Source organism: Hemiscyllium ocellatum, chromosome 11, assembly GCF_020745735.1.
Source record: "Hemiscyllium ocellatum isolate sHemOce1 chromosome 11, sHemOce1.pat.X.cur, whole genome shotgun sequence".
Classification (NCBI taxonomy): Eukaryota; Metazoa; Chordata; class Chondrichthyes; order Orectolobiformes; family Hemiscylliidae; genus Hemiscyllium; species Hemiscyllium ocellatum.
In genome coordinates, this window is record NC_083411.1 from 4,292,511 (window position 1) to 4,317,629 (window position 25,119).

General features: G+C 39.8%; 1 protein-coding gene across 2 annotated transcripts in view; it reads right to left on the reverse strand.

The window, feature by feature from the left end:
• Positions 1–610: 610 nt before the first annotated feature.
• The window catches only part of atp11c (ATPase phospholipid transporting 11C), a 169,944-nt gene continuing 145,435 nt past the window's right edge, over positions 611–25,119 (reverse strand). The window contains exons 29-30 of one of the 2 annotated variants that reach the window (XM_060832398.1): positions 16,085–16,193; positions 1,628–1,716 (exon numbers count right to left, since the gene is read on the reverse strand). In XM_060832398.1, the coding sequence (XP_060688381.1) occupies positions 16,098–16,193 (96 nt within the window). In that variant the 3' untranslated portion in view covers positions 1,628–1,716; positions 16,085–16,097. Of the gene's footprint in view, positions 1,717–16,084; positions 16,194–25,119 lie in introns of both variants that reach the window. The other variant, XM_060832399.1, reaches the window with a different exon arrangement.

Genomic DNA, 25,119 nt, shown 5'->3' on the forward strand with positions numbered 1-25,119 from the left:
TGATATGTGGGTAGTTAAAATCCTCCCATTTCTACTAGATTATTATTGTATTTCTCTGAATTTTAATTACATATTCATTCTCTCTGTCTCTGACTGTTTGGGGTCTACGATACACAACCAACAGCATGTTTGCCCTTTTATGTTTTCTATTTCTATCCATTTTACCTCATTTGATAATCCTTCTAAAATATCATGCCTCCTTAATAGATTCCTTTATCAATACCATGACCCCTTCCCCTTCTATTCACTCCTCTTTATCATCTGAATACCTAATAACTAGGAATGTTAAGCTGCCAATCCTGCTCATCTTCTAATCAAGTATCAGTCATAGCTATGATATCACACTCCCATGTGCCCTCAGCTCACCTGCATTATTTACCTGGTTCCTTGTATCTGCCATTAACCTTGATAAACACACTCCTTTCTTATCTAGTATATGCTCCCTGTGGCTTCCAAACTGACTATCTTTTTAACTTCTCATTCAATCTCAGCTTCTTTGCTCTCTAAACTACTAGTCAGGATTTCATATCACAGCCAAAATCACTCGAATAGTATTAGGAGGGCGTTGGCCCTATTGTGTCCATACATGCACAAGTTATAAATAGAGTAATTCAAGAGCATATTTGTTTATTCCTGTTTTTAAAGCTCATACAGAAACTTCATTTTTATATGTACATATATAAAATGTCAGTATTTGTATTCATCACATTTCAAGATCGAGAGTGTGCATTATCTTACTAACTATACTAATACCTCATACATTCTGATATATTTAATCCTGAATTATAAAGATGATCTATTCCCTGGTAAGATTTTTTTAAAAACTTGAACAATGCTGGTTTATATTCATGCTTCAAAAATGCTACCAATGTTTAGAACTCCTATGGTAAGTGCTACTTCACCAACTTGCATTATATGGTTTAAAGTACAATAATCTGTAAATAGTTCATCTGGAGGCAAGGAACGAAACAGTTGTCTTAATCCAGTGATCAATTGATGCTAGCGAATGAATGTTCAAAAGACACAGATTTTTATACTATCAACATAGACAATGGGCCATTCCAAATTGCACTAGGATAGAATTAAAAATATAAAAACCAACAGAAACTGTCGCTTTGTGTATCTCTCTGAACCAAACATTTTTGTCTAATCAATAGGTTAATAGCATTCAGTTACACAACTGACATTATCACACAAACACAGCAACTTGCAATACCTATTGACAAATGGTTTTCTAATTCCTGATTACTAAAGTGTGGTTAAAAAATATATATTGTAACAATGACAACTCGAACTTAAATACATTGATGAGTGAATAAGGGTAAAGCATTTTACAAGATTATTTTTGAAGTTTTGTTGAATAATATGACAAAGCCACCGAACAAGGCAACTTAGTTTACCTATTACATTAAAAGAATTGCATTCTCAGAACACAGATCACTCTGCAGTTTCTGATCCAGAAACTCTGCACACCAAAGTCATATTTGTTTTCAGATAACCCTAAATGGATTTCTTAGGGCCAAGTCCAAAGAAGTTCAGGGCCAATAATAGCACAGGCACAGGGTATAAAGGGCGGTTTTACTGTGTATTCATCAGTCTGACCACACTTATTTCTTCACAGGTTGATCAATTCACTTCAGACTTAGGATTTCTGCTGAAAGGACCATCTTTAATATATCTCACTGTCAGCAACTCTGGCTCTGCAAATTTTAAACTCTGGAAAAAATACACACAAATTAAAATAGTTACATACTATTTTAATGCAAGTTGAAATTTATTACATATACATAATCATGCACAACATACAATGATCTTTTGTGAACATTATCAATGACAAGTCAAACTGACAGAAGGCTTTACCTTTAATCTTTGCACATGCTATCACATTGAGGGGAAAGGCATTTCTAGATCCCTAATAAGCTACTTTGAGACATCATCTGAAATCAAAAACATGTATCTTAATGTTTTAAATTAGAGTATAAATAAACAGGATGCCTACCATTTGCAATGACTGTTATCTCTTATTATAATCCATTTGTGACACGAATAGTACTTCTGATTATATTTTATATTTCCTGAATAAGCTGAACAATTGGAATCTAATTTAAAAAAAAGTGATTTTCCTTAGTTCAATTTTTGAATTTTCAAAAAGCTCAATACTAGGACAATAAAAAGCAAAAAGTTATTAAGAAACTACACTATGCTCAGCATGGCAATATTATGTATTACTGCTCCCGATCAAAAGGATAGAGACAAATAGCGTTTCTCCAATCGAACCCCCAGAGTTACCTCAGTTTATTCAAGTACTAAACAGGACTCTGGAAAGGAGCAGTACAAGGATTCACTGTGACAAGTATTATTATAGTTTAAGGCTCCTAGTCACGGACTGCAGTTTTCTGTAGAAAAGGGAAGGCTAAACAATGATCTGATCGAAAAGTTTAAGATAAGGTAGATGTAGCAAAAATATTTCCATTTGTAGGGACAACTTCCTTATCCAAAGAATGGTTAGCTTATGGAACTCTCTTCCACATAAAGCAGCTGAGTTTCATTCTGAAGATGAATTTAAGGTGGCACTAGATACGCACAAGTGAGAGGAGGGTAGGATGAGCAGGGATGGAAGGAAGTTTGAGTGGAGTATTTATTAGTTGACCTCTTTCTGTGCTGTAGACTGAATGCAAGCACTAACGAGTGCACTAGCCTACTCACATTACAGGATAAACGGTTAAGAGAGCAGGGAAATTAGTACTTCTTTAAAGAAATACAGAAGATAATGTTGGATGGACAGAAATCGCTAACACTTAACAAAATGACAATTGTAACGCTGACGGAGAAGGAGCTCCTCTTAGCCTGGTGTTACAAAGTTAATTGAGGGCACAGATACTGAACAATTCCAACATAAATAGTGCAACTTCAAACTAGACCGATGCCAGTTCAACTCATCCAAGGGAACCATGCTACCAGCTGTACAATTTGCATTCCCAGCTTATATAAAGAATGCAAACTTTTATAGTAGCCCTTGTTTAAAAAAAAAATCAACGTTTGGTGGAATGGAGGAATATTTCCATTAGACAGAATATCATCTAAAGCAAAACTGGCTCCAGAAATTTCTAGTGTATGTTAAGTGACTAAACTCTTCATTACAAGTTAACATACACACCACATTAGGATTAGAAGGAGAAGGTAGGAATATGCATCTGAAATACCTCTAACCTCAGAGGTCTGAACCAATGTTCTCAACAGGTTAGTGTTTCCATATCAAATTTTAAATGTTGTAGTACTTTTGCTGCACTTAATAACATAGCATGCATCAGAATTATATTGCAGGAGCCCGGTGTACGAAATTTTAGTTTCTTTATGTTTTCTTTTTAGAACATAGAACAGTAAAGCACAGAACAGGCCCTTATGCACCCTCAAATTTCTGTGACCATATGCATGTCCAGGAGTCTCTTTAATGTCCCCAATGACCCTGCCTCCACAACTGCTGCTGGCAACGCATTCCATACTCTCACAACTCTCTGTGTAAAGAACCCGCCTTTGACATCCCCTCTATCCTTTCCTCCAACCAGCTTAAAACTATGACCCCTTGTGTTGGTTATTTCTGCCCTGGGAAATAGTCTCTGGCTATCGACTCTATGCCTCTCATTATCTTGTATATCTCAATTAGGTCCCCTCTTCTCCTCCTTTTCTCCAATGAAAAAAGTTCTAGCTCAGTCAACCTCTCCTCATAAGATAAGCCTTTTAGTCCAGGAACCATCCGGGTAAATCTCCTCTGAACCCTCTCCAAAGCATTCACATCTTTCTTATAATAGGCGACCAGAACTGGACGCAGTCTTCCAAGTGCAGTCTAACCAAAGTTTTATAGAGCTGCAACAAGATCTCATGACTCAAACTCAATCTCCCTGTTAACGAAAGCCAAAACACCATATGCTTTCTTAACAACCCTGTCCACTTGGGTGGCCATTTTAAGGGATCTATGTATCTGCACCCCAACATCCCTCTGTTCCTCCACACTGCCAAGAATCCTATCCTTAATCCTGTACTCAGCTTTCAAATTCAACCTTCCAAAATGCATCACCTCGCATTTATCCAGGTTGAACTCCATCTGCCACCTCTCAGCCCATCTCTGCATCCTGTCTATGTCTCGCTGCAGCCTATAACAGCCCTCTCCTGTCAATGACACCTCCAACCTTTGATTCATCTTCAAACTTGCTGACTCATCCTTCAATCCCCTCATCCAAGTCATTAATAAAAATTACAAACAATAGAGGCCCAAGGACAGAGCCCTGTGGAACACCACTCACCACAGACTTCCAGGCAGAATATTTTCCTTCTACTACCACTCTCTGTCTTCCGTTGGCCAGCCAATTCTGTATCCAGACAACTATGTTCCCCTGAATCCCATTCCTCCTGACCCTCTGAATGAGTCTACCATGGGAAACCTTATAAAGACAGTAAGTACCAAAAACTTTCAACTTTCTCCTCGAAGATTTTAACCTACTGCGAATCCTCTTGCAAGGATGCCTTCCTTGAAGAAGCTCTCTTCCTCCCTCTACAAGGATTTCAGTGAGTCCCTCTCTCACTGCACCCCCCAGGTCATCTCCTCTGCACTGAAGCTCTTCAACCACATTCTCAAACAGACTCGCTACCACAGCCACATCTCCTTCCTCAGCACCTGCCTACGGAACCGACTGATCCTGCACGGACTCCGGACTACATTCTGACCAAAAAAATTTGGACCCAACCGGGACAACCAGTACCTACAACAAATCCGAAGCCTCCAGCAACAAACCTCCCTCCGGATCCTCCGTTCCACACTTGCAGCCATGCGTTGCTACCTACATTCCCTGCAATTAGACCTACCCCAGCTCAGGATAACACTCTCACAGACCTGAAAAGGACCTCTACTGTTCTTCATCCACAGAAGAATCCATACACTAAACAAAGAGTTCTTCCTAGCCATATCAGAAATTAAAGACAGTAAGTACCAAAAACTTTCAGTTTCAGAGAACACCTCTGGGACGCCCGGACCAACCAACCCAACCACCCCGTGGCTCAACACTTTAACTCCCCCTCCCACTCCACCAAGGACATGCAGGTCCTTGGACTCCTCCATCGCCAGACCATAACAACACGACGGTTGGAGGAAGAGCGCCTCATCTTCCACCTAGGAACCCTCCAACCACAAGGGATGAACTCAGACTTCTCCAGTTTCCTCATTTCCCCTCCCCCCACCTTGTCTCAGTCAAATCCCTCGAACTCAGCACCGCCTTCCTAACCTGCAATCTTCTTCCTGACCTCTCCACCCCCAACCCCACTCCGGCCTATCACCCTCACCTTGACCTCCTTCCACCTATTGCATCTCCAAGTCCCACCTCTCTATCTTTTATCTTAGCCTGCTGGACACACTTTCCTCATTCCTGAAGAAGGGCTTATGCCCGAAATGTCGAATCTCCTGTTCCTTGGATGCTGCCTGACCTGCTGTGCTTTTCCAGCGACACATTTTCAGAACCTTATCAAATGCCTTGCTGAAGTCCATATACACTGCATCCACAGCTCGACCCTCATCAACTTTTCTAGTCACATCCACAAAGAACTCGATAAGGTTTGTGAGGAATGACCTGCCCCTCACAAAGCTGTGTTGATTGCATTTAATCAAGCCAGGCTCTTCCAGATGGTCATAAATCCTATCCCTCAGAATCCTTTCTAACTCCTTGCAGACTACAGACGTGAGACTTACTGGTCTGTAATTGCCGGGGATTTCCCTATTTTCTTTCTTGAAGAGAGGAATTACATTTGCCTCTCTCCAGTCCTCTGGTGCGACTCCAGTGGACAGCGAGGATGAAAAGATCTTCACAACTGGCGAAGCAATTACATTTCTCGTTTCCCAAAGCAGCCGAGGACAAATCTGGTCCGGGCCTGGCGACTTGTCAATCTTAATGTTTGACAAAATTTTCAGTCCATCAGCTTCCTCTATCTCTATCCATTTCAGCATACACACCTGCTCTTCAAAGGTTTCATTCACTACAAAGTTCTTTCTTTTGTAAAGACAGAAGCAAAAAACTCATTTAGGGCTTCCCCTACATCCTCAGACTCCACACACAAATTCCCTATGCTATCCCTGATCGGCCCTACTCTTTCTTTGGCCATTCTCTTATTCCTCACAGAAGTGCAAAATGCCTCTGTGTTCTCCCTAATCTGTTCTGCCAAGCCTTTCTCGTGCCCCCTCCTGGCTCTCCTCAGACCATTTTTGAGCTCCTTCCTCACGTGCCTGTAATCCCGTAGAGCTGAGCTTGACCCTAGCCTCCTCCACCTTATGTAAGTTACCTTCTTCCATTTGACGAGAAGCTCCATCGCTCTCGTCATCCAAGGGTCTTTTATCTTACCACTTCTTGCCTGTCTCAGAGGGACATATTTATTCATCATTTTTAGATGGAGAATAAGCTCAGTTCTATGAAAGTAATCTTTAAAAGCAGATCAGAAAGTTATTTGGGACACTAACCTAAATGCAACAATTCAAGAACGCAAGTGACTGCAGTTAAGTGACTGGGAGAACTCCAGTAACCTTAAAGGATGTTTAAACTGCCAAGCCTACAATAGACTAAAAAGCTGTTGTTTAGTTTTTTCAGATTGGAACGTTCAAGGTTCTGGTACAGAGGAACTCAGACTTCAGTTCAGAAAGGAGGAAGTGATACCTAGTAGAATTAAGTTTTAGTTCAAGGGAATCAGGAACCATAGTCATAGACTTCTACAGAATGGAAACAGACCCTTTGGTCCAACTCATCCACACTGACCAGTTATCCTAACTTAATCTAGTCCCATTTGACATATTCCTCTAAACCTTTCCTATTCATGTATCCACCTAGACGCCCCCCTCCCCACCTTTTAATTGTTGTAATTGGACCCACCTTCACTACCACCACTGGCAGCTCGTTCCATAATGCACCACCCTCTGCGTGGAAAAGTTGCCCCTCAGGTCCCTTTTGAATCTTTCCCCTCTAATCTTATGCCTATGCTCTCCAATTTTGATTCCCCTACCCTGGGAAATAGACATTGGTTATTTATGCGCTCCATGCCCCTCATGATTTTGTAAACCTCTACCAGGTCACCCCTCAGCCCCGACGTTTCAGGAAAAAGAGCCCCAACCTATTCAGCCCCTCCCTATAACTCAAGCCCTCCAATTCCTTGTAAATCTTTTCTGAAGCCTTTCAAGTTGTACAACATCTTTCCTATAGCCGGGAGACTAGAATTGAACACGGTATTCTGAAAGTAACTTCACCAATGTCCAGTACAGCTGCAACATGACATCACAGCTCCTATACTCCAAATGCCTTCTTCACCACTCTGTTTACCTGTTACTCCACTTTCAAGGAACTATGTACTTGCACTCAACACCTCCTCCCACCCTGCCCCCTGCAAAAACTCCATCCCATATTCCCAATTCCTTCGTCTCCGCCGCATCTGCTCCCAGGAGGACCAGTTCCAACACCGCACAGCCCAGAAACAGACTCCTTACCCAAAAATGAGTTAGTTAACCTTTAGTTTGTGAAGCTTTGAAACCAGGAGAAATTGAATAGAAATCTTCACATTGTTTGAAGTGATAAAGTTTCGGTCAGATTGTGAAAGTTTAAGTCAGTGGTCTTGGAAAGGAACTGGAAAACTGTCTCTGCAAATCAGGAAAAAAACATTGAGAGGAGTCAGTTAAGTGAGAACATAGACTTAAGGTAGGAGTGAAATTTCTCTGGAATGAAGATTCTGGGAGATAGATTGAAACATTGGCAGATGGATACAACTATGGGAAATGTGAATGTTTTGCTGAAAGAATAAAAAAACAACATGCTATTTCAATGAAAAGAGACTGCAGATCTGGGGGCCCTGAGGCATAATCACGAAAGGCTATTAAGTAGGTACAGCAAGTGACTTGGAAGTCAAATGGAATGTGAATGTTTATTGCAAGGGGAGTGGAATATAAAGATTGGGAAGCTTAGCTTCAGCTGTTTGGGCATTGCTAAGACCACAGCTAGTGAATTTTGTACAGTCCTGGTTCCCTTACTTGAAAAAAATATGTACAATTAATTTGTTCAATCAATTTATTCCTGGGATGAATGGCTTATCTTTTGAAGAATGTTAATCAGGTAAATCCAGTATGCTGTTAATGGAGAATGAGAAGTAATTTTATTGAAACACAAATTCCTGGAGGGGTTTAATGCTAAGAGATTTAAAAAAAACACTCATGGTATCTGGATATTGCTGATTGGGTCACATTTATTACTTACCCTTAACTGTCCTGGAGATGGTGGTTGTGAGCTGTCTTCTTGAACAACTGCAATCATTGGGCTATAGATAGACTCACAAGGCTCTGAGGGAAAATGTCCCAGGATTTTAATCCAGCAACACTGAAGGAACATTGATTTATTTTCAGGTCTGGCTAGTGAGTGGCTTGGAGGATCACTTGTAGATGGTGATGGTCTCAACAAAACTGTTGCTCTTGGTCTTCTGGCATTTAGTGGTCATTGGTTTGGAAGGTGCTGTCTATAAAGTGCATCTGGTCAGTGGTGCACACTGCTGCTACTCAAACATCAGTGACAGTGAATGCTGAAGATGGTGAGAAAGAGTTGATCAAGTGAGGATGTTTTGTTCTGAATGATGCTAAGCTTCTTCAGTGCTATTGGAGCTCAATCATCCAGGCAAGTCAGGAGCATTCCATCACATTCCAAACTTGCGACTTGGAGGTAGAGGCAGGTTTGAGGAGTCAGGAGGCAAGGTAGTCATTGCAGGATTCCGAGCCTCTGACCTACCCTCGTTGTCATGGGACACGTGTCTTGACCATGATTTGGAGATGCCGGTGTTGGACTGGGGTGTACAAAGTTAAAAATCACACAACACCAGGTTATAGTCCAACAGGTTTAATTGGAAGCACTAGCTTTCAGAGCGCTGCTCCTTCATCAGGTTGATGAAACACCTGATGAAGAAGCACTGCTCCAAAAGCTAGTGCTTCCAATTAAACCTGTTGGACCATAACCTGGTGAAGTGTGATTTTTAACTGTGCCTTGTCCAGTTCAGTTTCTGATCAATGGTAACCCTCAAGATGTCGACGGTGGGGAATTCAGTGAAGGCATTGCCATTGCATGTCAAGGGGTTATAAATATAGAAAATAGGAGCAGCAGAACACGATCTGACTCCTTGAGCTTACTCTGCCAGTCAATATGATCTCAGTACCCCTTTCCTATTTTCTCCTCATATCCATTGATTCCTTTAACCCCTGGAACTTCATTCTTCTAGAAAACATTCAATGTTTTTGCCTCAACTGCTTTCCGTGGTAAAGAATTCCACAAGCTTACCATTTTCTGGGTAAAGAAATTTCTCCTCATCTCTGTCCTAAGAGGCCTACCCCTTACTCTGTCACCCCAGGCTCTGGGCTCCCTGAACATCAAGAACATCCATCCTGCATTTACCTGTCGATGGTCACTGTCTCAGACACAGGCATACAGCACAGAAACAGGCCCTTCAGTCTAACTCGTCCATCCTGAACGGATATCCCAATCTAATCTAGCCCAATTTGCCAGCACTTAACCCATATCCCTCCAAACCCTTCCTATTCATATACCCATCCAGATGCATTTTAAATGCTGTAACTGTACTAGCCTCCACCACTTCCTCTGGCAGCTCAATCCATACACATACCACCCTCTGTGTGAAAATGTTGCCCCTTTGGTCCCTTTTATATCTTTCTCCTCTCACCCTAAATCTATGCCCTTTAGCTCTGGACTCCCCCACCCCAGGGAAAAGACTTTGTGTTTATCCTATCCATGCCCCTTATGATTTTATAAACTTCTATGAGGTCACCCCTCAGCCTCCGACATTTCAGGGGAAACAGTGCTAGCCTATTCAGCCTCTCCATATAGCTCAAATCGTCCAACCCTGGCAAGATCCCTGTAAATCTTTTCTGAACCCCTTCAAGTTTCACACCATCGTTCCGATAGGAAGGAGACCAGAAGTGCACGCAATATTCCAAAAGTGGCCCAACTAGTGACCTCAACATGATCTCCCAACTCCTATACTCAATGCTCTGACCAATAAAGGAAAGCATTCCAAGCATCTTCTTCACTATCTATTGCGAGGCATTATTCAGCCTAAGCCTGAATATTGTCCAGGTCTTACAGGATTTGGACATGGACTACTTCAGTATATCTGAGGAGTTGTGAACTGTGCTGAACATTGCAGTCATCAGAGAACTTCTCTACTTCTGAACCTATGATGGAGGGAAAGTCATTGATGAAGCAGCTGAAGATGGTTAGGCCAAGGACACTATCTTGAGGAACTCCTGCAGAAACACTGTGGTGTTGAGACCACAATCAGATTCATGAATGGCAGAGAAGATTCATAAGGTTCGAATGGTCTAATCCTTGACCCAAGTTTTATTGTTTCAGCAACTCTTAACTTCTGCTTTAATACCTAAAGGTCAATAGCAAGACTTAAATTGTGTTTCCTCTTTTTCCTCAACACAAAATAATGTGCTTTGATAATTGTCACCATTCTATTAAAATGTAGCCACTGCTCAGTATTTGACCTCTACTAGGAACTTTCAACCAATGTAGCATGGAAAGTGGAATTGAAAACAGAAACACCTCAGTAAATAGGTAGTGTGTTTCTTCAAATTATTTCAAAATTCAGAAGAGAAGTTGATTCAAGACTTCTGCCAGCTAATTTGCATTTGTGACCACATTTAAATGGCAGCATTCCCTTTAAAAAAAGTTTATGCAGCAATATGCAAAAAGCTTTGAAGATTAATGAAAGACAGATAGCAGGGTTGCAAAATTACGAAACCAAGTATTTAACGTTCAAAGGACAAAAATAGAAATGTGCATTTTTATAATTTTATGATCGTCATGGGATATCTTAAAGAACTTTACAATCTATTAAGTACTTTTGAAATGTTATCACTGGTGTAATACAGGAAACTCACCAACTAACTTTAACACAGCAAATTCCCACAAACAGTGATGTGATAATGACCAGAAAATATGTTTCTGAGAGACTGGTTTTTTTAGACACTCTTTGCAGAAGACAGGGGAACTTATCCTGATGGTTTCACCAATATATGTTCCTCAAAAAATGGGCCATGGGATATTTGAACATCCACTTTTTAAAAATTCATTTATAAGATGTGGGTGCCATTGGCTAGGCCAGTATTTGTTGCTCATTCCTAATTGCCCAGAAGGCACTTAAGATTGAATCACATTGCTGTGGGTATGGAGTCACATGTAGGCCAGACTAGGTAAGAGCATTGGTGAGGAAACAGATTGGGCCTCAATTCAGAGTCTCATCCACAAAATAACACCTCCAACTCCCTCATACCACAGTTACAGCCTTGATTGTGATGCTCAAGCCCAATAGTGGGACTTGAATCTGGAACTTTGTGATTCAGCAGACAAGAGTAATACCAAATAAGCCTAGACTGATAGCTGTTAAGGCTGACTGTAAAAACAAGAAACCTTGCTAATTTAAAAAACGCTGCATTTGATGACATTCTAAGAAACTTCCTTACCACTAAACATTTTCCCATTTAAATTAGACAAGCTATGTGCTCTCTAGTCTAATAATAAATTTTGAAGGAAAAAGATTGCGAATAAAATTCAGGCCAGATGACATCTCTGATGAGAACAGGCAGATTTATGCCTGGTTTGGGACGTTTGTTAAAATTAGACCAAAAGCCAATAAAAGCTTGCATTGACCTGTAAGTTTGTACCTTTTACCTTCAAGGAAAAGACTCACTGAGCCATCTAACCAATGTGAGCACAATCAAGACAAGTAGCTGGGATAATAGGTTGAATCTTTCTGTTCTGGGCACATTGCACAGTGACAGATGATGAAATTTTAATTCAATAACAATTTAGAATTAAAAGCTAGCCCTGTTAATTTTTGTAAAAACTCACCTTAACCACTAACGTCATTTAGGGGGGATAAAAAAATCTGCTGTTCTTATCTGATCTGTTCTACGTGATACTCCAGAACCATAGCAATGCAGTTGACTCTTAAGTAGGGCATTTAGGGAGGGCAATAAACATTGGCCCAGTCAGTGATACCCCTATCCGATGAACAAATAATAAAAATTTTGTTATTTGCAATAAATGCTTGCCTGCTTTGTTAAGAATATATTAGAAGCCTACTGTGAATTTGCTCAGTCATTCGTCTTCAGAGTAAAAATCTAAAAAAAAACTTATTGTCTGATCAAGCCAGATTTTACTCTCAAATCAGACTTTTCTAGCATTACCATCAGTTGGGATGATAACAAAATTCAGTTCCTTATTGGTTTATTTATACAGATGGAGGAAAAACATTATGCACAACCAGCTTATTAGGGAGAGAATCTAATGATTATTTAACATTATAACTGTACCAACACCAACACACTTGCCTTTTGCTCTCTGGATGCAGAAAAGACACTTGATTTGAAGATTATGTAAACGAACTGATGAAACAAGATAAATCATAGAGTTGTACAGCATGGAAGCAGACCCTTCAGTCCAATTCGTCCATGCAGGTCAGATAGCCTAAATTAATGTCATTGCCAACACTTGGTTCATATTTCTCTAAACCCTTCCTATTCATGTACCCATCCAGATGCCTTTTAAATGTTGTAATTATACCAGACTCTACCACCTCCCCCATTCCAAACATGCACCACCCTTTGCTTGAAAACATTGCCCCTTAAGTCCCTCTCTCACATTGGGATGGCACTGTGGTTAGCACTGCTGCCTCACAGAGCTAAGGACCCGGGTTTGATTCCCGTCTTGGGCAATCGTCTGTGTGGGGTTTGTACATTCTCCGTGTCTGCGTGAGTTTCCTCTGGGTGTTCTGGTTTCCTCCCACAATACAAAGATGTGCTGTCATGCTAAATTGCCCATAGTGTTAGGTGCATTAGTCAGGGGTAAATATAAAGGTAGGGAATGGGTCAGGGTGGGTTACTCTTCAGAGAGTCAGTGTGAACTTGTTGGGCTGAAGGGTCAATTTCCATACTATAGGGAATCTAATCTAAATCTTTAACCTAGCCCCTCTAGCTTAGGACTCCAGTACACTGAGGAAAAGAACTTGACTATTTACCCCATCCATGCCCCTTATGATTTTATAAACGTCTATAAGGTCATGCCTCAGCCTCCGATGTTCCAGGGAAAATAGCCCCAGCGTAAGCTATGCACTTTATCATCATAAAATCCTTACAATATGGAATCAGACCATTTGGCCCAAAAATTCCACACCAATCCTCTGAAGGGCATCCCACCCAGAACCATCCCCCATCCTTGCACTGCCCATGGCTAACACACCAAACCTACACATCCCTTGACTATTTGGAAAATTTAGCATGGACAATCCATCTAACTTGCACATCTTTGGACTTGGGAGAAAACCAAAGAGTACTTGAAGGAAACTCCAGCAGACACAGATTTTGACAAATTATTGAGCTATTGAATTAAAATTCTCTCATGCCACAATACCAAATACCTCAATGTTACTATAATTCCTCTCCATGTAGGAAACAGAGAGGATCTCCTAAATTAACCCGGGTATTGACTGCATTTAAAGAAGTGTGCACCCATACAGTCTGGCAAAAAGAAAATTGCACAAGGTATTTGTATAAATTGATGCACAACAATCTTGATCTCAATAGTTTTTGAAGTGTCAAACAAATTTGCTAATTTACTCGGGACAAGATCACCTACTTTATCACTGCAGATCCCAGATCACCTTCTTTCCATGTGTTTCGTAATGCGTTTTAAATAGACAGGTGTAATAAAACATAGAAACATATACATAGCTGAACATAAACTTTAGCATCCTCCATTTTACATACCTATTTTTCATGAGCTCGGTTCCCTTTCCTAATAAGCTGTTCTAGAAACTTTAATTACAGAGATAATACCTCTTCATAGCATATCTGTTCTGAATATGCATGATTGCATCCTCAAAACCAATAGTATCTTGAGGTCCAGCAGTTCAGCATCAGCTCTTATTACTCTGAATAACTTGAAAATGATTAAAAAGGGATTGCGCCTGACACCCTTAAATTTGTTTTTAAAAAAGGTGTTGATCTAAATTGACTCGTTTGATCACTTTCACCTAGTTGAGTTTAACCTCATTTGATCATTGAGTCATTCAACTGAGTGACTATCAAAGTTGAAGTAAGCAGCCATGTGAAAAGGTATAAGCAGAAGGTAGTCAGCTATTAGGAACCTGGGTCATAATACGAGTGAGGGGTGAAAAGATTTGATTAGTTCAAGCTTCAATGCAACATTCAAATTCAGAGTAGTAGGTCATTTAGGTCTTTGACTGCTCCTACTGTTGGCTGATCAAATTGTGGCCTCAATATTATATATAGTGAAGCCCATTTAAATGATCCAAGTGGAATTTGATTGGAAGTCTAGTTTTCAGACTTGAATTTTTAACCTTTCAGTAACAACGTCCAGTAAAAAGGAAACTTTGCTTCTCAAAATTATGACTATCAAAATTATGTCTTTGAAACTGGCATGTTCATTATCTGTTTGATTTTTTCTTATTGTACAAAAAGCACTCGATGCATGAAAATGTTGGCTAAGAATCTAATGAAACTCCTTCCTTTACTAAGTGGAATTAGTCTTTAAACTCCACTTGAAATAGTGAAAACATCTCTCCCTATGATTTGCTTCTCAGACACTCAATCTCCAACAGGAACATATGGAATGATACAATATAGGCATACATAGGTTCTGTGTTTATGTTTGAACAACTTGAACTTATATTTTTCTGAATCAGGCAAAAATTCTCACAGCCATTCACAATATGGCACTGCCTACATTATCAAACAAAACAAATGGAGGAAAGAAGGTATTCCCAGATGGCTCAAAGTACAATCATACATATTTAAAGATCAATAAAGTAACTTAGAAGGACATAGTAGGAGGTAATATTTGGCACTTTGATTCTGCAAATGCTTTTTCTACCATTAGCCAGTCAGACAGAGAGAGATCAGGAGATAAATCAGTTTCAACAATACATGGAAGCATATGCATTCATCAAAATGGAAGCACGTAATGATGAGAGAATGGTCAGACTCAAGTAGAGTACCTCTGGTAAATGGTACAGTGAAGGAGGATGGCATGAGGGGATCATGGTTACATGTGCAGGACTTTTGAACCTTTTTTCATCTAAGAATGACTGGAAATAAAATGCAAATCATTCTACACAATCAAGAATGCAATGTTAGGAGGATGTGTTCATTTCATACCTAAGATCATGTGCAGCATAGATTTTCAGCATCTTAAAATATTAATTAATATACCCATTTCAAAACTGCCCCACATACAGTAGGACACAGTAATCAAGGAAAAACAAACATGCACAGAACAGTATATTGAAAACTTAGCATGCTAGAGCATTGTGCAATTCATTCAGAACAAATCTGACATTTACAAAACAAGCTTTGCATGCAACAGCCATAGCCAAAACTATATTCACACAGAATGCACGTGTAATCATATGGAAGCACCCCACACGAACAGTAAATAAAAATCTTGTGTAAAATAGAAGGCCAGTGGCTACCTATTCAATTACATGTAATATGGTGTGATATACTGTGCCACCATCTACCCTTAGTATATTGATAATATCATTGTATAAGTAATATAAATGCTCTGGGGGCCTGGATTCAAATCCCGTTATGACAGCTATTAGAATTTAAATTCGATTAATAAAATCTAGAATGGTGACCATTAAACTTTTATTAATTGTCATATGATCCATGGTTCATTGAAGTCCTTAAAAAAATTGCAAAATTTGGTCTGGCATATTTGTAGTTTCAGATTCAGAGCAATGTGGTCAACTTTTAAATTACCTCTCAAATGGTCTTGTACATCACTCAGTTCAGGGGCAATTAGGGATAGGTAACAAATGCCACATCCCAAAGAAAATAATTAACTGTTTGCAATAATACAAGCATTTATCCTTAATCTGCTTATATGTATTCAGAATCAGAGCTAACAAATAAAAATATCAAACTAATCCAAACTAAACAGAAGATCAAACTAGGAGATAACCACCAAAATACCTGTACCTGTCAGTGGTAATCATGATTCAATTGAGAATGATCTTGCAAGAAGTGGTTCGACAGGGGATCTGGGGGTCGAAACTGTATCAGCAGCCTTGTTATAGACCAAATATTTCTGCAACAATGAGGGGAGAAACTTAGAACACTTATGTAACACAAACTGCATGAGGTAGTAACCGTCAGGGAGCTTAAAACCTCTTCTCAGAAAGGCATATTCATAGTCTTAAATTTGCAATGAAAGTAACAACACAAACATTTGGTAATCTGCAGAAGTTGAGGCCTGGACAGACTTATTTTGATTAGACTAGATTCCCTACAGTGTGGAAATAGGCCCTTCGGCCCAACCAGTCCACACTGACCCTCTGAAGAGTAACCCACCCAGAATATTTAGAATATAATTTGCACTATGTTGCTTCCATAAATTACTCAATATGAAAATAATGGAATATACAACTTCATCTGTAATATGCAGTTCATCCCAGTATTTTGAACAGAGAAATTTAAAATCAATACTTGGATTAATAAATTTTAAATAAATTTAAATAATAATAAATTTTAAACAATAAATTTTAAACCCATGTCTAAACATTTTCTGAACCTACTGACTTTCAGAAGGACTGCACATCACCCAAGGGATTGATTCCATCAGAGCCTGAACTACTTTTCATTCTGGTAGAGGTCAATGGTTAGAGATCAAGAGTTAGAGCTTTCTCTCCTTCAAGTTAGGGACATTTGAGACAATCATTAGGCTTTTTCTGGGTTAGATTAGATAATAAGCACCCACTGGACAATTCTGACTCCCTGCATTCATTACCTTAGGTTAAGAGTTTTAGGGAGAAGACATTCACCCATGTAGCATTGCTTCCAGGCTGATCTCAAATCCCTTGAAGGACACAATGCTGGGGTCCACTACCTCACACTATATCATCATCACAAAACAAGCATACTGGCCAGGCAACAGCCTGTGGCACTGTCTGCCCTCAGGAAATCAAGGGAGATCTATGAAAATGTATTACTCCCCAAATAATAAAAATAATTCACCAGAAGGAAAAGCCCTGGAATGTAAAACAGCATATAATTATAAGCTGGTTCATGAGGATCATTTGATAAATCCATTTGCTGGTGGATGGCATGGTTAGTATCATTTAATGTCTCACACCTCAAATTCCTGGAGAGTTATCACCAGTACTGCCTTTGCAAAGTTCTGCAAATCCTCTGGCAAGATAGATGTGCCAACATTACGGTCTTCATCCAGGCCAAGATCCTCAGATTCAATCACTGACAACAAGCTGTGATTCAGAGGCCACAAAGTTCATACACAGAACACAAAACTACCTAACAAGTGCTCTACCCTGAGCTCCACAATGTTAAGTGATCACTAGGAGTGCAGTGAAAATGATACAAGGGTACCGTGAAAGCCTCCGTAAACAAATGCAACATCCCTTCGACACATGAGAATCACATGCCTTAGAATGCACAAACAAAAGAAACATTTGATGGTGCCAACCACTTCGAGCATTACTGATGGAGCAAGTGATAGCCAAGCACAAATAGCGGAAAAAGCGTGCAGAATCCAGAGGGTCCCACCCACTTGCCTCATCAAACACCATCTGCCCCACCTGTGGTAAGAGTCTGGAAAAATATTGGGAATGTAGGTTCAATCTGAAACAAGGAATTAAGAGGGCTAAAAGGGGTCATGAGATATCTTTAGCAAACAGGGTTAAGGAAAATCCCAAAGCCTTTTATTCGTATATATGGAGCAAGAGGGTAACCAGGGAAAGGGTTTGCCCACTCAAGGAAAAAGGAGGAAAGTTATGTGCGGAGTCAGAGAAAATGAGTGAGATTCTTAATGAGTAGTTTGCATTGCTATTCACCGAGAAGAGGGACATGACAGATGTTGAGATCAGGGATGTGTGTTTGATTACTCCAGGCCAAGTCAGCATAAGGAGGGACAAAGTGTTGAGTATTCTAAAAGGCATTAAGTTCCCAGGCCCGGACGCTATATACTCTAGGTTACTGAAGGAAGCAGAGAGGAAATAGCTGGGGTCTTAACAAATACGTTTGCAGCATCTTTGAACACGGGTGAGATCCTGGAGAACTGGAGAATTTCTAGTGTTGTCCCCTTGTTTAAGGGTTGCAGGGAAAATCCAGGTAATTATAGACAGGTGAGCCTGATGAGCCTGTAGGGAAGCTGCTGAAAAAAAATAGAGATGGGATCTATTCCCATTTGGAAGAAAATAGGCTTAATAGTGTTGACAACATGGTTTTATGCAGGGAAGGTCATGTCTTACCAACTGAACAGAATTCTTTGAGAAAGTGACAAAACTGATTGATGAGGGAAGGGCTGCAGATGTCATCTACATGGACTTCAGTAAGACGTTTGTTAAAGTTTCCCATTTTAGGCTGATAGAGAAGGTGAAGTTGCTTGGGGTCCAGGGTGTACCAGCTACATGGATAGAGAACTGGCAGTGCAAAAGGAGACAGAGAGCAGTAGTGGAAGGGAGTTCCACAGGGATCAGTGTTGGGACCACTGTTATTTGTGACATACATAAATGATCTGGAGTTAGATATGAATGGTCTGATTAGCAAGTTTGCAGATGACACTAAGATTGGTGGAGTAGTAGAGAGTGAATGGGACTGTCAGAGAATACAACAGCACATAGATAAATTGGAGAGTTAAACAGAGAAATGGCAGATGGAACTCAATCTCGGCAAATGTGAGATGACGCATTTTGGAAGATCCAATTGAAGAGTGAATTATAAGTAAAAGGAAAAGTTGTAGGGAAAGTTGATGTACAAAGAGATCTAGGGAATTCAGGTCCATTGTTCCCTGAAGGTGGCAACACAGGTCGATAGACTGGGCAAGGCGGCATACAGCATGCTCTCCTTCATTGGACAGGGTATTGAGTACAAGAGCTACAGTTGTATAAGACTTTGGTTTGGCCATATTTGGAATACTGCATACAGTTCTGGTTGCCACATTACCAAAAGGATCTGGATGCACTGGAGGATACAGAGGAGGTTCACTAGGACGTTGCCTGGTATGGAGGGTGCCAGCTACGAAGACAGGTTGAGTAGATTAAGATTATTTTCATTAGAAAGACTGAGGTTGAGAGGTGACTTGAGATTGAGGTCTACAAAATCATGAGAGGTATAGATAGGGTGGATAGCAAGAAGCATTTTCTCCCAGAATGGGGGATTCAATTACAAGGGGTTACAAGTTCAAAGTGAGGGGGAAAGGTTTAGGGGAGATATGCGTGGTAAGTTCTTTACACAGTGTGGTGGGTGCCTGGAACTCGTTGCCAGTGGAGGTTATAGAGGCGGGGAAAATAGCATCATTTAAGATGTATCTAGACAGATACATGAATGGGCAGGGAGCAAAGGGATCCAGACCCTTAGAAAATTGATGATAGGTTTGGATAGAGAATCTAGATCAGCGCAGGCTTGGAGGGGCGAAGGGTTTGTTCCTATGCTGTAATTTTGTTTGTTCTGAGGGTCCAGGTTTGGACTATTCAGCAGAATCTCCTCTCACCCCACCTGGAGTGGAAGCAAGCCATCCCGGGCCCCAAGGGACTGCCAAACGAGGAGGGGTTGGAGTGATTCTATATGAAGTACACAATGCTGTTGATCTGTACTTTTACTGGGTGTAGATACAATGACCAGGTGCTGCTACTCTGCTTCGGAACTGTTTTGTTTTTGCAAAGGTTGAAATAATTAAGTACAGTACATTTATTTTTCATTCAGGTCTTCATCTATAAATCTAGACAGAGCACTTGAATGAAGAGTAGTTTGCCTCCAATTTATATTTTGTAGAATTTCCAATGTCTTTCTATTTACCACATTTCAACATTTGGTTAAGCAGTACATTTAGCTAGAGTTTAGATTTATATCAAGGACAGATAAATACATACAAAGTTTTTGATTAAGTATAATTAAGAATGGAAAACACGTCATCATTATTCTTCTACTTCTGTCAAATCCTGGGTTAAATAACATTTCATAGTAGAAATATTGTACGTACTTTAGGATTCAGTGCAAGAACATGATCACTTTTCAATGCCAGTGACAAAAGAAGCATAGTTTTTCACGACTTGTGTGTTTGCTCAGTTGGCACAAATTAAACTCACTATCAGATTAGAGTCTCAAAACCTTACTACTGAGAAATCTACAGTGGAAATAGATGGTGCAGTCTCTATTCCTGTAAAGAGATCACAATTATCCACAACCAGAAAACAGATACAAGTTGCCAACAGCCAAATCTTTTGGACACTCCAAGTAGCTGACAGACATTGTTGAAAGTTTAAGTAGTAGCCTTATGCAGCCTAAGTATAGAGTGTATGAGGAAGCTGTAAATCTTTTAAGTAATCTAACTGCGTTTGAGGTGCAAGAATCCTGTCTCTAGTTTCCAGTCTCTTTATTTAAATCATAACAAGCCACATTAAGCAGCCAATCATGAACACTGCCCTGGTATACTGCAGCTCTTCTATATTAGATCTAATTCTTCGAATCTATGAAGGCAGTTAACAATATCTTCCTCTCATGGATATACAATAGCTGGTTATTAAAACATTTCTTTTGCCTGGCAATCGTCTAAAATTAAACTAGTTTGATAAACATGACTTGGTGTTGGACTGGGATGGATAAAGTTAAAAATCACTCAACGCCAAGTTCTAGTCCAACACGCTTACTTGCAAATACTAGCTTCCAAAGCATTGCTCCTTCATCAAGTGGTTCCCTCAACCATCTGACGAAAAAGCAATGCTTCGAAAGCTAGTGTTTCCAAATAAACCTGTTGGACTATAATGTGAGACTTTTTGTTTGATAAAATAACTGTTTGCATTTACTTGTACTTTCAAATAAACCTGTTGGGCTGTAATCTGGATGTTGTGAGATTTTTAACTCTGTTTGCTTTAGGATCAAGACATGAGCTTGTCGACCCCATATCAATACCTTCGGAAGGATTGCCCATTTCTCACTCCACAACAATGGCCAACCTCACACCATCTCAGTTCAACAGCTGCTGAAACCCTCATTCATGCCTTGATTACTTCTACACTTGACTTTTTCAATACACAAGAGGATGGTCTCCTCCATTCTACCCTCCACAAATTTGAGGTCATTCAAAACTCTGCAAGCTGTATCCTTTACATGCAAACCTGTGGGTTAGTCTTCAAGTTCCCAGACATGCAAAGCCTCTATTTGAAAAACTAATTTTTATTTTCAAACCCTTCCAATGTCCCCACCCCTCCCTAAGTTTGTAACCTCCTCTAGTTTAACAATCCTTTGAGATGTCTCTGCTGGTATGATTCCATCCTTGAGCATTCCCAATTTTAATCATTCCACCATGACTTAAGTTGTATCGGCATCTGACTCTTAAATCTCCTCTGGCTCACTATCTTTCTTCCTCGAAGGCTTTCTGTCAAAGTAGCAGGTATTACAAAGTGAAAACCGAATGAATTGCGGATGCTGTAAATCAAACAAAAACAAAAGCTGCTGACAAAGCTCAGCAGGTCTGGCAGCATCAATGAAGAGAAATCAGGGTTAACACTTCTGAGGAAGGGTCACTGGACCCGAAACGTTAACTCTGATTTCTCTTCACAGATGCTCCCTGACCTGCTGAGCTTTTCCAGCAACTTGTGTTTTTGTACTGTAACAAAGTTTTTGGCCATCAGCAATATTACTACTTTATGTGACTCAGTGCCTAATTTTGCTTCATAAAAACGCTTGTGAAGAATCTTGAGATATCTTAAGATGGAATATAAAATATAAGCTACTGTTGTTGCGTAAATTTAAGTTCTTGTCCAGAGAATTCCAGGTACAATTAATTCCTCAGTATAAATATGGGGAGTTGTATAATTAATCAGAATGTGAGAGCTAAGTCAGCAACCCCTTGCCCATAGTACTGACAAGAAACTTAACATGTTCAATTGTGATTCCACTATTTAGAAAGGTGGACTTTGAACAGCAGTAACTGCTTATTCATGATGACACATGATGAACTGCATATTTTAATATCTGGATTAAATTGAGCACACTTTCTACTAGCTGTGTTCCCTAGTCTGAGTTTTTTCATTAGTTCAACCTAGTATTCACAATTTAAAGTTGGGCTGTATGTAACACGTCATCCACCCCTTCTCAGTTTAGTACTGGTGAAGGAGGGAACACTTTTTTTGGTCATATTCAACCAGAGTACCAATGAGGTACATCGAACAACAATCACTAATATCTAAACGTTATCAGCAGAGTAATACATGCTTTTGAAAATCATAAAAAGGATTTTAAACAAATATTTAGACAGAAAGATCAAGAATCCAGCCTTTGCTATGCACAGCATACATTTTTTCCAATCTAAATCAACAGAAATAAGAATTAATATCAATGTTTATACTGTCTGACATCAAAAAAACTTATCCATACACTAAAGATACTGTTAGTGTGAGGTGAGAAAAGCAAAACAAATAGCCAAGCACATACAATAACAAGGCACATATAATTAACACTGAACGTGCATTTAAATGATATTGTAATAATTGAAATGAATGCTGTTATGGCATAATTACACTTCCTCCCTCCCATAGGGATGACCAAGTAAATCAACTACAAACCCTCTGACCAAATACAACTTTACACTTCCCATTATTTTTATGTAGATCAAAAGATCAATTTGACATTTATCACCTTTTGGAAAGTATACAGTAAATACATTACAACACTGAACCAAATGTTAGTAGTAACTGGATGCTGCTCTCACTTAGCTCAGTGTTAATAAGCAAACAAAGCTAGGAATCCTTACAAAGATCCATCAAAGCCTGTTCCTCTGGGGTTACTGGTTACATTGTTTGCAGAACAGAGCACTTAAATTTCTTTTTCTTATGTGGGTTCAGTCCATGAGCAGAGTGACAGAACTTAAGCTTTATCATCAATTTATAGATCCAGTTTGACCTAAAATCATAGGTATGCCATCAGACTACAGGGGACAAACTGACAATTATAAATACCATGATTCACTTGAAAGATGACAGGCTCTCAGAAACAGAGCTAAAATACAAAAGCAGTTTTAGTTCACAACAAATATCTTTTGGTCAATACTTGAAATAAATTCAAAGTAATTTTAGAAACTCAAGGCGTGTGTACTCGTGAAAAGCATGCTTGAGATATCAGAGATGTGCACCTAAATGAGCATGAGTACACATCCAAATCTACCAAAACAAAATGAAATAATGAACAGGTTGCACATGCTAGATAAAAACATACAAGTTATGCACAAAACAAGAAATCACCTCAATCACTCCAAGAGAAACTTTGGTTGCTGGAAGTTTGAGAGAGCATAAAGACCGTTGACTGTCTGGAAGAAGGCAAGTGTTGCCTTGCCTGGTTCATAGCAGGAAGATGGGTGGGGAAAGAATAGAAAGTGGAAAGGAGATTAACAGAAGTATTTTAGGCAAGAGCACAAATTTGAGATGTTAAAGAGAGAAGGAAAAAGAAGATAAGCAAAATATAGCGCGAGTATTCTTGAATTCAGTCTTGCCATTATGAAAATATCAGAAAACTGTTAAGTACCAAGCTGTGTTTTGTTTAGACCCCACTGATTGAACAAAAACCACTGATTAATTAACATTAATTTTCACCTCATTTAGTACTTGAACTTTTCTGCATGTGGTATTACTCCTACCTCAGAAGGACTGAGTAAAGATTTTAATAACCAGTAAAATCTAATCACAGGTACATTATTACTTTCATTTGATTAACATATCTAGCTCTCTAGTAAGTCCAATAGTCAGTACAAGCAAATTAGTATGCATTTTGGAAATCTGAAATAAAACACATCCTGGAAAGGTGAAGTCACGATAACCTTACCATAGGGCTACTCTCTCATTAGAGAAAGATGGTGGTTTAACCTGAGGGTCACCATGCCTTAGGTGAGGGGAGAGATTGAAAAGGAGAGCCCTTCATGGTAACCTCAGCTTGTACAGGAATTGAACCCATGCTGTTGTGGTTCTGTTCGCCGAACTGGGAATTTGTGTTGCAGATGTTTCGTCCCCTGTCTAGGTGACATCCTCAGTGCTTGGGAGCCTCCTGTGAAGCGCTTCTGTGATCTTTCCTCCGGCACTTATAGTGGTTTGAATCTGTCGCTTCCAGTTGTCAGTTCCAGTTGTCCGCTGTGATGGTCGGTATATTGGGTCCAGGTCGATGAGCTTATTGATTGAATCTGTGGATGAGTGCCATGCCTCTAGGAATTCCCTGGCTGTTCTCTGTTTGGCTTGTCCTATAATAGTAGTGTTGTCCCAGTCGAATTCATGTTGCTTGTCATCTGCGTATGTGGCTATGAAGATTCAATCAGTAAGCACATCGACCTGGACCCAATATACCGACCACTGCAGTGGACAGCTGGAACTGACAACCAGAAGCGGCAGATTCAAACCACTACAAATGCTGGAGGAAAGATCACAGAAGCGCTTCACAGGAGGCTCCCAAGCACTGATGATGTCACCTAGACAGGGGACGAAATGTCTGCAACACAAATTCGCAGCTCGGCGAACAGAACCCCAACAACGAGCACCCGAGTTACAAATCTTCTCACAAACTTTGAACCCATGCTATTGGCATCACTCTGCATTGCAAACAGATGTCCAGCCAAATGAGCTAACTGACCTGCACTGCTGGGAACACTTATCAGCATCTGAGAAAGTATTCCCAGCACTTTCCTATTTCAAGTCATTAGAAGTTACTGAAATTACTGCATTAAAAATTAGACACCAGAGAAACCAGACAAGGCAAAGTTAATTCCTTAGCTTTAATATAATAGAACACAAATTTAGACTGATTTTCCTCACCCTAGACCACCTCCAAATAAGTGGAGAGATGCTGTGATCTTACAGCTCCAGCTTTCTTTTTATAATACATTGACAAAGATGGAATATCAATAACAAGAGGATATAGATTTAAACTAATGGGTTTTAGAATGGGTTCACCTACAGAGTGATAGGGATCCACAGCTCACTGCCTGGATAGATGGGAGAGAAAGTCTCAACATTTAATAC